The sequence below is a fragment of the Seriola aureovittata genome, chromosome 15, assembly GCF_021018895.1.
Source record: "Seriola aureovittata isolate HTS-2021-v1 ecotype China chromosome 15, ASM2101889v1, whole genome shotgun sequence".
NCBI classification, from domain to species: domain Eukaryota; kingdom Metazoa; phylum Chordata; class Actinopteri; order Carangiformes; family Carangidae; genus Seriola; species Seriola aureovittata.
In genome coordinates this window covers 17,357,934-17,370,348 of record NC_079378.1, presented here as the reverse complement: position 1 = coordinate 17,370,348, position 12,415 = coordinate 17,357,934, and the positions used below count along the sequence as shown (strand labels likewise).

The 12,415-nt window shown below is 42.6% G+C and overlaps 1 protein-coding gene across 1 annotated transcript; it reads right to left on the bottom strand.

Annotated features, from left to right (window-relative positions):
* Window positions 1-267: 267 nt before the first annotated feature.
* Window positions 268-11,698, bottom strand: arhgap35b (Rho GTPase activating protein 35b). The gene is made up of 7 exons (XM_056397311.1): window positions 11,039-11,698; window positions 5,205-9,118; window positions 4,667-4,808; window positions 3,778-3,855; window positions 3,460-3,591; window positions 3,121-3,226; window positions 268-2,990 (listed from the first exon to the last, which is right to left on the bottom strand). The coding sequence occupies exons 2-7, from the start codon at window positions 8,922-8,924 to the stop codon at window positions 2,579-2,581; spliced, it is 4,590 nt and encodes a 1,529-aa protein (XP_056253286.1). The 5' UTR covers window positions 8,925-9,118; window positions 11,039-11,698; the 3' UTR covers window positions 268-2,578.
* Between the last annotated feature and the right edge of the window lie 717 nt (window positions 11,699-12,415).

The window sequence follows — 12,415 nt, the reverse complement described above, 5'->3', positions numbered from 1 at the left end:
TCACTTCACTATTGTAAAGTGAAAAAAGTAGGTTATAATCTGTCTAAACTGAAACAGGGTTTGATATTCCTTGGGTCTCACTGTTGTGTCAATATTAATTTAGCTGCTGTTGTGTGGCTCTGTAAAATAGATTTTTTTTTACAATGAAGGTCCAATGTCATTTCAAATTCTAAGTTCAAAAATTGTGGCAGTAATGGCTGAACATACCTCTCAAATAGTTAAAGAATCAATGAAAGACATACACACACACACCACAAGAAAGCTGAGGACAATTTTACAAGATTTAATTTATTAACTATTATACAGTTCACATAAGGCCTTCATCTTCAAACACTATTCTCAGTCAGACCAATTCCATGGTTTGCTCTTGGTGCACAGTACATAAACTTTCACGTTTCAGCTATTTCACTTTAGTATTTGTTTTGTTCTTGTTCTAATTCCATGTTTTAAAACAGGAAGAGGCTTTCATCCTTCTCCCTTGGTGTGTGTCTTTTAAATCATGCACTAAACTTAAGTGGCCTTGAACCATTCACAAAAATTGTAAAAATGGACTTTCAATCATTGAAATACACACTAGAAATGTTTTCTACCATTGACTAAAGGGTGGTGTTCCCCAACATACAAATAAACAACCATTATAGAATAGTATGCACTCACTTTTTGCTCATTGAATGGCAGATCTGCCACATTTGTGTTGCAGTAAGATTATATACTCCCAAGAATTGTGTTATAATGGAAAAGCTGCTTGCTTGGTTGGTTCTGTGCCAGTCTTAATGTTACAGCTTACAGCTCTGAGCAGTTTGAGTAGAGCCCTCTGTTTAATCTGATGAACATATAAAATAACTGACTTCTAACAGCATTGCAATTCCAAAAGTACCACAAGTGATGATCCCAAATACTAATACAACCAATAATCTAACTAGTCCAGTCATTGTTGCAACCAAGAACCGTAACAGAGCCACAATCATCCAGAACTTGTACATCTGATGTTCTGTTTTTACTCACTCCCATTGAAAAGATAGTGCTTCATCTCATAAGTTTAATTGTTAAAATTATCAGGTCTTCATTAACAGTGCTACCACTGAAAATGTGCTGCTTTTTTTCCATGAAAAGGGAGGACAATATGCCAGCACAAAACTAATTCACTAGAGCAGGTAAACGGCCGGTGCTTCCTGAATGTGTCTCATTCACAAATATTTAACTTCTACTGGTCATCGTATTGTATAGCAGGACTAGCAGTAACAGTGCGTTGAGAATACTAAACCTTCTGAGTTAAAGGTCCTTAATATTAGATGAATACAAAGAGCTTGGTTTGATAGACAGCCACAGCAACACATCCAGCAACCGATCATGTTTCAAGCGTTTGGTTCATATGGACACCAGATGGCAATGTAGAGTTGCGTTATGGTATGACTAGGTTACACTTTCAAAAATGGCAAAATTTCTCCTTCACTTGACTGATCTCTGATATTATAATGGTCTAATTAAACCAAACTTCCCTAAACATCCACTCTGATCAACCAACAGCTAGAAAGAGGACAAACTAAAAGAAAACTATTTTTCACATGGCTGGATGAATGAGGAATATAAGCAGATTCAGATTTCCCATAAATCTAAAATGAGACCTCTGGATCAACTTATAGAACATAAGTTTTTACAAAAGGATCTTGTTTCACAAGCCTGCACTGATGCCACACTCAACCACTAAACAAACAATATCGACAATTAATCAATGTGGCATTTCTTCAAATGTAACACTACACTATCAAAAAGTGCTTCAGATAAGTTTGTGGATACAAAAACAAGTTTGATGTAAACAAAGTTTGATCTGCCAGAGCTCTGTAGAGGCAATGAGTATGGCTGTTTGAGCTGTGAAATTAAAAACACACAAGAAAACAGTATGTCAACAAAAAAAAAAACCCTTTTGAGGGAAAAACAACAGTGATCATTAAAGTGCATCCCTGGATGTGTACCTACCCCTTCCCTTCCCTCCCCATGGTGACCCCTCAAGTAGAGCTGATGAGAGAAACCCCAAAGGCAGACAGAGGAACCTCTGCCATATGGAGCACACTGCTGCCCAAAGGACCTAAAGAGGAACAGTCTATAAATCCAGTGGCAGTACTTTCATGAGAAAAAAAAAAAAACTAAAACAGTTTTACACAGATAAAAACATGGTGGTCACAAATCATTTCTTCCAGCTTGGCATAGAGGTTTTCTATTTCTTGGTAGTGTAGAATAAGTGGTGGCTGTTGACAGAAGAGAGGCTTGCTGTGACGGCGACCTCCGCCCTCCACTTCTACCCTGATGTCAAATTCCAGGCGATCAGGGACTCAGAGGGCAGAGGGAGAGTCACTGCTAACGGTAGCCTGTCCTGATGCACACAAGTACGGATACAAATGGCAGGTTGGAGAAGTTTCTCAGACATTTCCTATCGCCACTCTTCATAACCTAGGTTGTCCATGATCAGAAATGTAGTGTGCAAGTGCACGTTTTTTTTTTTTTTCGTTTTTTTTTTCTTTTAGTGCGTGTTGGTGATAAGTTCCAGCATCATCATGGGCACACGTGGTTTCATTGTCTCTCACAGTGTCTCTTGTTCGGCAGGGGAATGGTGGGAGTGGGGGTGCTGGTGGAGGGGAGGGAGTAGTGACTGCAGGGGAGACTGGGGGGTGGTGGGTGGGGACTGCTGCAGGGGGCTGAAGTGTGTGGTGGTGTGGGGAGGAGAGGAGCGGTAACAAGAGTAGGCAGAGCTCCCACTGAGGGTGGTGGTGGGTGAGGCAGGGAGGCCTGCTAGGCCGGTGGGGGAGTCGAGGAGGGGCTGGTTGTAAAAGAAGAATGCACACTGGTGGATGAAGGTCTCGATGATTGTCTGGTAGGTGCGTGTGGCAGTCAGGGCATCCATAGTGGAGAAGTCTGGCCTCATGAGAGTGGGCCAAAAGCAGATGGACAAGTTTTCACTGGTCATCAAGTTCACCCTGCTCAGCTGGCTCACCCTGGGAAAAACACACAATCAGACAACAATTGATTCATTTGCATCATATGGTGCAGGAAAAAACAGATGGGGGTCCACCGCAGAAGACCAACAAATCCATGAAAGTGATAAACAGTAAACAGGGAACTTACTTGTGTAAGTGGCTCACTACATATTTGAAGACATCATAATTCTCTCTGGGGAACTTCCTCAGGACATCCTTCATAGTGTAAAGCCTCTGTTCTCTGTCATTGATTTCTGCACACATGGAGAGAAGTAAACATTAAATCTGAGGCCTCATTCATTGTACACGGTAATTTGAAGCTAAAATGTCTTTCTATACCATCATAAAAATTATTCTTGTCAACACTGGTACAACTAAAACAGAGCAAAGCAGGTCTGCGAAAACCTTCCCTTCCCTCTTTCCTCCAAAAGAAATAATCTTTCTATGTTCTAGTAAAGAACCTCCCAGCCCAGCAGTGTTTGCTTACTGAAAGCGTCCAATAGATCCACCTGCAGAGCACAAGGCACCAGGGGCTCAGGCAGCTCAGAGAAGAAGCTCTTGAGGGCTCCAGCCACAGTGTTTATGGAGAAGTCTTTCTCCACAAGGTCTAATCCATGGTCTATGCAAGGAGAGTGAGAGCGTTAAAGGGATCAGAGAAAATAAACCCATCAGTACTAGCCGTCATCAGGACCGAACAATCAGTTGCATGTCGCTTTCCTTTGGTAACACTCTGTTTGTTTTGATTAGGCAGCTACATAATTACATGTCAAACAGCTGGTTCAAACAAGTCTGATGAGCAGCTCACCCTGTTCAAACTGCCTCTGCATGCTTTCCATCTCTGACTTGTTGCCACTTACGCGATACAAACCCTCTGTATTCAGACCTGAGGAAAAAAGAGCACAGCAGAGAAAAGGGGGAAGACGTGGGTGGGGGGCACAGTGGGAAACAAGCAAAGCACAAACACTTCATTAGCCCCACTGCAAACAGACGTGACCATACGGATGCTGGCATTTTCTGGAGGAGTACTTAACTGAAACTGAATAAACCACTGTATTGCTTTCACATTGTTTCGCAACTGTGACCATGAACAGGTGCACTGGTTTAGGAAATCTAACAATAAGTATGTTTAGGTGACTAATAAATAACATTATTATTAAATAAGATGTTTTCTTGTAGTGAAGTATAAACACTGATAAATGCCCATTAACAGTATTTCTCAGAATAAAATTCTAAATCATATTATGAATACATCACATGCACAGCAGCACTACCTGAACAGTTAAAAAGAGGTTAAAGGAGCTATTTGTAAGTTTTGCTATTGCTAGATAGACAACATTAGAATTAACAGCTGTTTACTTATCAAGAGCTGTCTCTAGCGGTGGAAAACTACCCTCTTGTTTCCCCTCTATTTCTACCACTTCTTTTCTTCTACTGAAGTTAGCATGCTAACCACCTAGCTCCAGCTCGGTCAGACCATCCCATCACTTTCTGATACTGAGTCACTGTAGCATCCAGTCTGCCCTGAAGAATAGTGACCCTTTTCAGAGGGTGTATTATAACCCCTTGTATTGTAACCACAATGATGGCTGAAGCCCTTGACAAGACTGGTAAGTAAACCGTTGTTAATGCTAACATTGGCTATGTAGTGATAGCAAAACTCACAAATAGCTCCTTTAAAAGACAAAACAGCTTACCTGTTGTCTCAATGAAGCGGACACACTTCTCGATGAAGAGAGGGATAGGTCTGTCTGGAGATACCACATTTACAAGTGGGACCCCAAAATAACTGCTCTCCGGGGGCTTGGGAATAGCAGGACGGGGCTTTGGTCTTGTTTTCTGTTGAGAAGGGAAGACAGAGGACTGTCTCAAACAGGGATAATTATGTTGATATTAAGTGTCACTTATTGGCCTCTAACTAAATGTGGTGTTCCCCATCAGCAGCAAATCAACAGTTCCTCATATCTAGTCAAAAGCTTGATGTCTAGATCCTCCCCAGGACATATTAAAGTTTAAACATACTCAAGATTGATCTCAATATATTTTATGCAAAATAACATAACAGCTCTATTATACCTTCAAAAATACTGTAGTCTTTCATAAGGACAATATTTAAGAAAAGATGAAAAAAAAACAAGTCATTTGACACCAATGTCTGTATGACATTATGGACAAGTAAATGAAAAGTAAGCTATTTTCTCTGATTAAAACATAAAAAGGTGGTGCGATACAAACCTTGGCTGTTCGTCGCAGGCTCTTCAGAATGTTCCTCTTTTTTGGATCCTCACTCTCCTCATTAACAAGACTTTCTCCTTTCAGGGTCCCAAAGTCATCCTCCTTGGACTTGGGAAGAGCTCCCATCTCATCATCGCTGCCTATGAAGCTTGTGCGGAAGCTGCTGAACTTGCCAAGTCGCTTGGAACGGTCACGGTAAAGACGAGGCTTCACCCCCACTGCTGAGAACTTCCTCCTTCGCTCGAGAGAGCTGCTGTCTGCCTCACTGTCTGAGCCATTTCCATTCGAGTGCATCCTGTTAGAGTTACGGATGGTGATGATTTTGCCTTGTGTGCTGTCATGTGGCACTGAATAGATGATCTCTTCATTGCTAGGGCGGGGTTTTGAAACAGCATCCATGGGTTCAGCATAGTCAGAAGGATCATAGCCCACATCGCCACCAGGGACCCAGGTAACAGCAGATGGTAGGGAACGACGATGTCCTAGTGTATCAATATATGGGTTACGGCTTACCTTCCGGAAGTCAAAAGTGACACCCGGTTTAACTCTCACTTGGGGGGGTACTTTGTTGTTGAGTTTGTTCTCAAAGTCTCTGATATCAGAGATGACAGAGATGTCACTGGAATCTAAGTCAGGCAGGTTGAAGCCCCCACTATGAGAAGTGAGCGTGCCATCATAGTATGGTGGTGATGGCTCTACGTCATCCTCTGAATCCAGGAACATGGTGACAGGACTGGGAGAACTGCAGCGTGGCGAGTACACATTTTCATTGGTGCATGCTTCAGCAACATTATCATACATGTGTGTGGCCTCCACAATGTTGCGTTTCTCTACCACCTCCATCAGAAAAGAATGGAACATTTCTATCCTGTGCATGCCTCCCACTACGCCCCCAGATCCACAAACCACACTATTGAAACGACCCTCAATCTCATGGGCTAGCTCCTCCCCCTGGATCAACTGTTCACAGGCATAGTCGCTGTCAGTGAGCTCTGCCTGGCTATCTCCCACTGCCAACAGCTGAACTGGGATGATGTCTTGAACCTCACATAAGAATGCACAGAGAGTCTCCAGGGAAGCTTTTCGAGAGACCGAGTACACTGCAATGTAGCCGTGTACTAACCTGCTCTTGCGCAAAGTGAAGGAGGCGTGGTATGAAAGCAAGGACAGCTCTATAGCCAGCTTGTGTCCACCCACTGTCTGCTCCAGCAATACAGAGGTGCCACTATTAGACATGGGCCTGCAGTGCTGATGCATTAGGAAAGGGGATAGGAGCTGCTCAATGTCATAGGAGTCTCCACACATTAAACACATGACAACACGAAGGTCTGCCTCAGGGACAGGCTGATGAGGAGAGTCTCGGAGACCTTGAGGCTCTGGGAGGAGGGGTGGGGAGCTGCTACTAAAGGATGTGCTCCTCCTAATATCCAGAAGGCTCCTCAGCACCTGGTTGATTTGACTCTCATTGACATTATGGCCATATCCCACACCAGGGGAGGCAGGGTCTAAAAAGCTACACTGCAGCCTTCTTGCAACCTGCTGTCCCTGTGTTATTAGGTTTAAAGCAGTTTCTCCACCTATATCCACATATGATCCTACACCTCTTTTAGTGACTAAAAGCAGTGATGTTGGCAGTTGTGCCAGCTGGCTATCCCTTCGACCTAGAGTTGACTCCCTAAGTCGCTCAAGGCTTTCAACCACATAAGAGAGGGACTCTTTTGAATTGTAAAGACACAGACATCCGTGAGGGGTGAAAGTGGGGGTGTGGAAGGAGTTCACTGGAAGACGCACATTTCCCTCAATAGGCCGCAGTGTTAATTCATACATCTTCCCGTCTAACACATACCAGTCATCATTTGTGCAGAGAGCCCTAATCTCATTAGCAAATTCTCTGGCCAGTCCATCCTTCCCTAGTATGACTAGGTTAATTCTGTCAGCCTTGGTGTCTCCAAAATGAGCTTTCACATCAAAGAATGGGTAACACGTGGGGAAACGTGAAACTAAGAGTTGCTCAATCTTGGAGTCTCCGCAGTGAGGACTGCTAGGGCAGGTCTCCTTGGTAGGATGATAGACAAAGTGGATATGCTTCAGCACCAGAGCATCTCTTTCAGCTGGAAGCTTTTGTAGTGCCTTGAACCTCTGTTCCTCACCCAAAACCTCCTGAATTGCCCCCATCTTCTCTTTGCTTGGTTTGGCATCTACCTCAAGTTCATAAAAAAGCTCAGAGTACTCAAGTAAGAGCTCCTGAAAGTCTTCTTTAGCTCGGTCAATGATCTCCTTCTGATGGCGGTTGTACAGGTCCAAATACTCTGGCTCCTCAAGCCACTGGTAGAACTCTTCATTCATGATAAAGCTGCGTGCCTCCTCCCAAGGTTTACCAGGTGTGACAAAGGGAGATGAAGCTAACTTCTGTTTAAACTCCAGCCTCATCTCTGCTCGTCTGCACTCATTACGCAGATGTTCCAGGTGGGCATTAAATATGTCCTCTGCTTCAGCAGTTTCCAGTAGGTCTGAGGGGATTCGCTCATCTTCCATGTTATCAATGTGAGATGTATCCTCCCATGGTGAGTCTTCCAGAACAACAAACCAGTGGGCAAAGTGCTGCTTGGACTCTAGGACCTTCTGTACCCCAGACCAGCTTAACTGATCTATTTCATCCAGGTCAGGCACCAAAGAACTAAGTGCTAAAGGAAGAGTGCTTAAGTATATTTTCCGACGCCTCTCAATATGTTCCTGCTTCAGACGGTAGACATGCTGTTGAAAAAGCTTCTTGCATTTAGCTGTTCCCTCCAAGAAGACATATTCTTTGTACTCTGGGGAGGTGTTCATGCGTCGACTGGTGTTTAACCAGGTTTCATTATGATTTTTTACAATACGGTTGATTAGCCATTCATAGCGATCCTTGGCAGAAGCTATCTGCTGACTCTGGAGCTTAAGGGCTTCAAAATAGGGAATGATCTTGGGCTTGCCCCTGCTCTTATCGATAAGTTGAACCAAAGTGAGGAAGGCAAGGTCCACATTTATATTTGAGCGTGCAGACGTCTCAACTACTGGTAGACTCTTTTTTGTGATCGCAAAGGTATGTGCATCTTTGATGTAGCGTTCAACCCCTTCATCACACTTGGTGAGGACCAGCACAATGGGCTTCTTCGTCTTGCTAAGCTGACCATACAGGTTTGTGACAAATTTCAGCTGGTCATCAAAGTTGCGGTTCATGCCCCGGCTGACATCAACACAAAGCAGGAAGCCATCAACCTGCAGCTTGCCCTCAGGCATTTGTTTTTGCTCAAAGTCTTGCTCCAGACCCAGCTGATCTGTACAAAAGTACATGAGCTTCTCTGCCGAAGCCAGCTTGGTTGCGGCTGCCCGTTTGATATAAGGTTGCATAGCAGTGCTACGGTGTGGCTGAAACGTCTGGTCATCAATGAATTCAGTTTGTTCCACGACATGCATCCTGCACTCAGGCCCCTCCTCCAGAACCCGTGATACCTCCCCCCAAAACAGAAAGTGATCATTATTAACCACCCGACCCCCAAAGTCACTGGTGCTCAACACTGATGTGTGGTCCAAGTAGAAGTCGTCAGCACTAGGTCGGACAAACCTATTACACAAACAGGACTTTCCAACCCCACATTGCCCCTTCTCTTTCTCTGTTCCTGACAAACCCACCACAATGAGGTTGTAAATAGGCAATCGGGCATCTTGCTTTTTCGCCATCATAGTCTGCTGACGATCATCCTGCCATAAACAGGCACTGTATAAAGTAGATCACTTGAATGTTTGTCCATAAAGTTGCTGATCCGCAGGGGAAATCAGATTTCACTTTCTTCTGGGGGGGGCTTCGATTTTAATAAATAGCAGTGCAGTGATATGAGCAGAGGGTTCTTTCATTCATTCCTTATATGAATCAGATCCTGTCAAAAAAACAAAAAAGCAATCAGACAAACTGGGCAATCAACAAAAATACATTTCATTTTGAAATAAAAGGGTAAACAAGAGAACATTTGTAGAAACCCCAATGGGACAAATGTCACTCCCTTAAACCTGTGACATATTAGGCGACTATGATAAAAATAAAAACATATCACTGTTAAAACATGCTTCTTTATGTGGTAATGGACTAGTGGTATTGACAGTACCTTTGCTTACAAAATCTTATTCCATTTTGTGCCAAATTTCTTTGTATACCAAATGATATTGAAGGAATGGACCCTCTCAATGATGAAGGCCAGGTATAATGTTTAAGAGCAACTAGTTCTGGCTCTTTGATTCTGAGTTCAAATGGTTTTTAGGCTCCAATTACTGCCCACTATAGCCTTGATCATGTGTCGAGTATGATCATTTGCCAAAAACAACTAATATGTGAAATCACTGCATTATTATCATTGTACACACCAAGTTGTCATCAAACACTGCTGTAGTTTTGCCATCATATCCAGCCACCAACAAAAGCATAATGTGTGTGTGACAGTGTTACAGGACCAGTAATGGCAACCAGTCACAATATCTCCCAAGAGAGGTTGGGAGTTCAGTTGCATAAGTAAACTCAGTTTTAAATGAGGAAGCACACTGATTTTTTGCCAGTTTCATTAAATTCTCAGGCAGATTTATTGTCAAAAATGCACATCACTTCTGTGTATGTCTGTCTGGAAAAGATCCAAAACCCACGGGTATTCGGTTTACTATCACAGAAAACTGAGCCAGCAAATATTCACGTGAGAAGCAAGACCAGTGATTTTTCTGACATTTTTGCTTAAATGTTCCTTCACTTTAAATATTATTATGATTATCAAATTCTTGTCAATCAATGTTAGACTGATCAACTAACTGATTGAATCATTTCAGCTCTGGTCCACTGTTTTAAATTCCTGTAAATCATCAAACTAGGATCAAAAGAATCACATTAATCCAACAAGAAAACTTGTGGGAGTGGTGCTCTTTAAATGACAAAGTCAGCTGATCAGTGAGTAGGGTGACAGGCATAAAAATGACTGATGTTATCATTTCAGTCTCTATTTTTCAGCCTAACTAATCACCTTTCCCAGCAAAATGAAACAACTATCAGCACCATCTCCAAAAACAGTGAATGAATGAATAACTTGCTAACAAAGTCACAGACACATGCACAATCTATGCCCAAGGAAAATTCCCACCCTGTTAAGACACTTAATGTTGAAACTTATTATAGCTTCGATTCAGGCTTCCATTATTATAGGAGCCTACTGATGCAATTCTGACACAATAGTCAGCTCATAGTTCCTTTAGATGGGCGCAAATGACCAACCAGAATTTCACGTATGTGTAATGACTCACTGGAGTCAAACATCACTACAAAAAGAGGAATTACAGGCTCATGATGACACGAATAAATTGTCACATGAAGTGATCACACATTAGAAACAGCTCTGGCAGGGTCAAAAGCAACCGGCAGCTCAGCTGAGCCAGGCCTGATATCCGAATGAACAGACAAGTTCTTAGCAAATAAAAACAACCAAACAGCTATCTAGCAACATCAAAACACAGTCTAGTTAAGTGCACCTTCAAGCAATTTCATTTACATAACGTACTTACCCAGATAAGATTTTGTAACGTTATATGTTGCAAAGGATTAACAGTTAACATGGGCTTTAGGGTGCACAGAGAGGGGCTGACCACGCCAGGCCTGCTGTCTACATAATGAAATTAGAGCCGAAATCAGGGTTAGCCTACCTTATCCACACCGACAGACAATGTTAAAAGGGAATTTATTTACCCAGGTGTCTGGGGTTTAGCACTCGACAGCCGCACAAGGAAATCGCCCATAAATAAGAGGAGAGAGCATGTAGGGTACATACCAACGCATTTCTCCCTTTCTCCTCTTGCATCTGTCAGGCCAGCGCTTGCCGCAGCCCTCGCCGCCTGATGTGCATAAGCATAAAGCCGCAGAATACACTATGGCTCGTCTCAGATCAGATAATACTGATAATACTGTGCGATGGGGTAATTTGAATTAAATATCAATTACCCATGTCTGGAATCTCTTATTTAACATTACTGTTTTCGTTGTAATTAAACACGGGGAAGGAAGAAATAAATATCCCAAATAATAGAACAATCCACGTTTGTTCCTGCAAGAGTTTTTCCTCATGAGAAATTCGGGCGTATAAAAATCTTCTTAGCCGTCTTCTTCTCGGTTCACCACGTTGCTTTTTCAATAATTATTCTGTCCATTGTTGTGCCCACATAATGCTGGGCCGGTCGCGCACACGAGACAACGGTGAGTTTGTTGCAATCCCCGTGGTGCTTCGTCTGAAATATGCTTCCTCTGCAACAGAAATTGTTCATGTCCAGCTCAAATTGTGAGCAGATCGCGTGTGTGAAAGTGGTATTTCTGCCAGCTTTCCAATAATGGCGGCGGCCCTCCTCCCCGGACCTAGTTCTCCTCTTCTTTTCTTTGGGAAAAGGGAGCTGTGGATACAGAGGCAGCGGAGAGAGGGACTCACCCAGCGGCGCCCTCACACAACTGCAGCAGATCGGTTCTCTGCTGCTCGCTCACCAGTATCCTGCTGCCTATGCGGGTTCGTTACTCAGAAGTAATCGATTTCTCAGAAATCAGTCAATATTTCATAAGTATTGCCACATTTTTTACTCCATACTCGCCTGAGAGCAGCCATTCTTTACTGTGATAAATTATCTCCAACCACACTGCTAAAAACTGCTTCATATTGCTTAATATTAGCTAACTTACCTGAGTGGCGCCACTAACAGAAGTCTGTCTATGCTTTTGTTTTTTTGTTTGTTTTTGTTACTACAAGCTTGTAGTTAAAGCGAAGAGAGTAGATTTTATGAGTGCACAAACAATGTTTTCATGGGGTTAAACTAACTTTTGGTAAATATTTATATCTGGTGTGTAGTTATTGTGATATGAGGTAATTGAGTATTATGTAGGCTATTTTTAGTAACTAGTAGCTAGTGTATTGTTTTATCTTATACCAATGTTGATTATTTTATCTTACACTTTTCGATGTAATGTTAGTTTCACCAAAAAGTGCAGACAATAAAGTAAATGGAGAATTATAAAGGTTTGTAAAAGATTACAGCTACACAGCTAACGTTAGCTAGTATACCATTAAGTTATAGTCCTTAACAGTAGTTGGTCACTGTGGTATATTAATGGTAAACACTTGGTCTTGGAACAACTGTAAAGCTACTGGGCATATATAGGCCACTAG

Coding starts and splice junctions, on each gene's coding strand:
- arhgap35b (XM_056397311.1), bottom strand. CDS start 8,924: ATGATGGCGAAAAAGCAAGATGCCCGATTGCCTATTTACAACCTCATT. Junction 4,809..5,204: donor GCCTGCGACGAACAGCCAAG/GTTTGTATCGCA, acceptor CCTTCTCAACAG/AAAACAAGACCAAAGCCCCG. Junction 2,991..3,120: donor GTAGTGAGCCACTTACACAA/GTAAGTTCCCTG, acceptor TGTTTTTCCCAG/GGTGAGCCAGCTGAGCAGGG.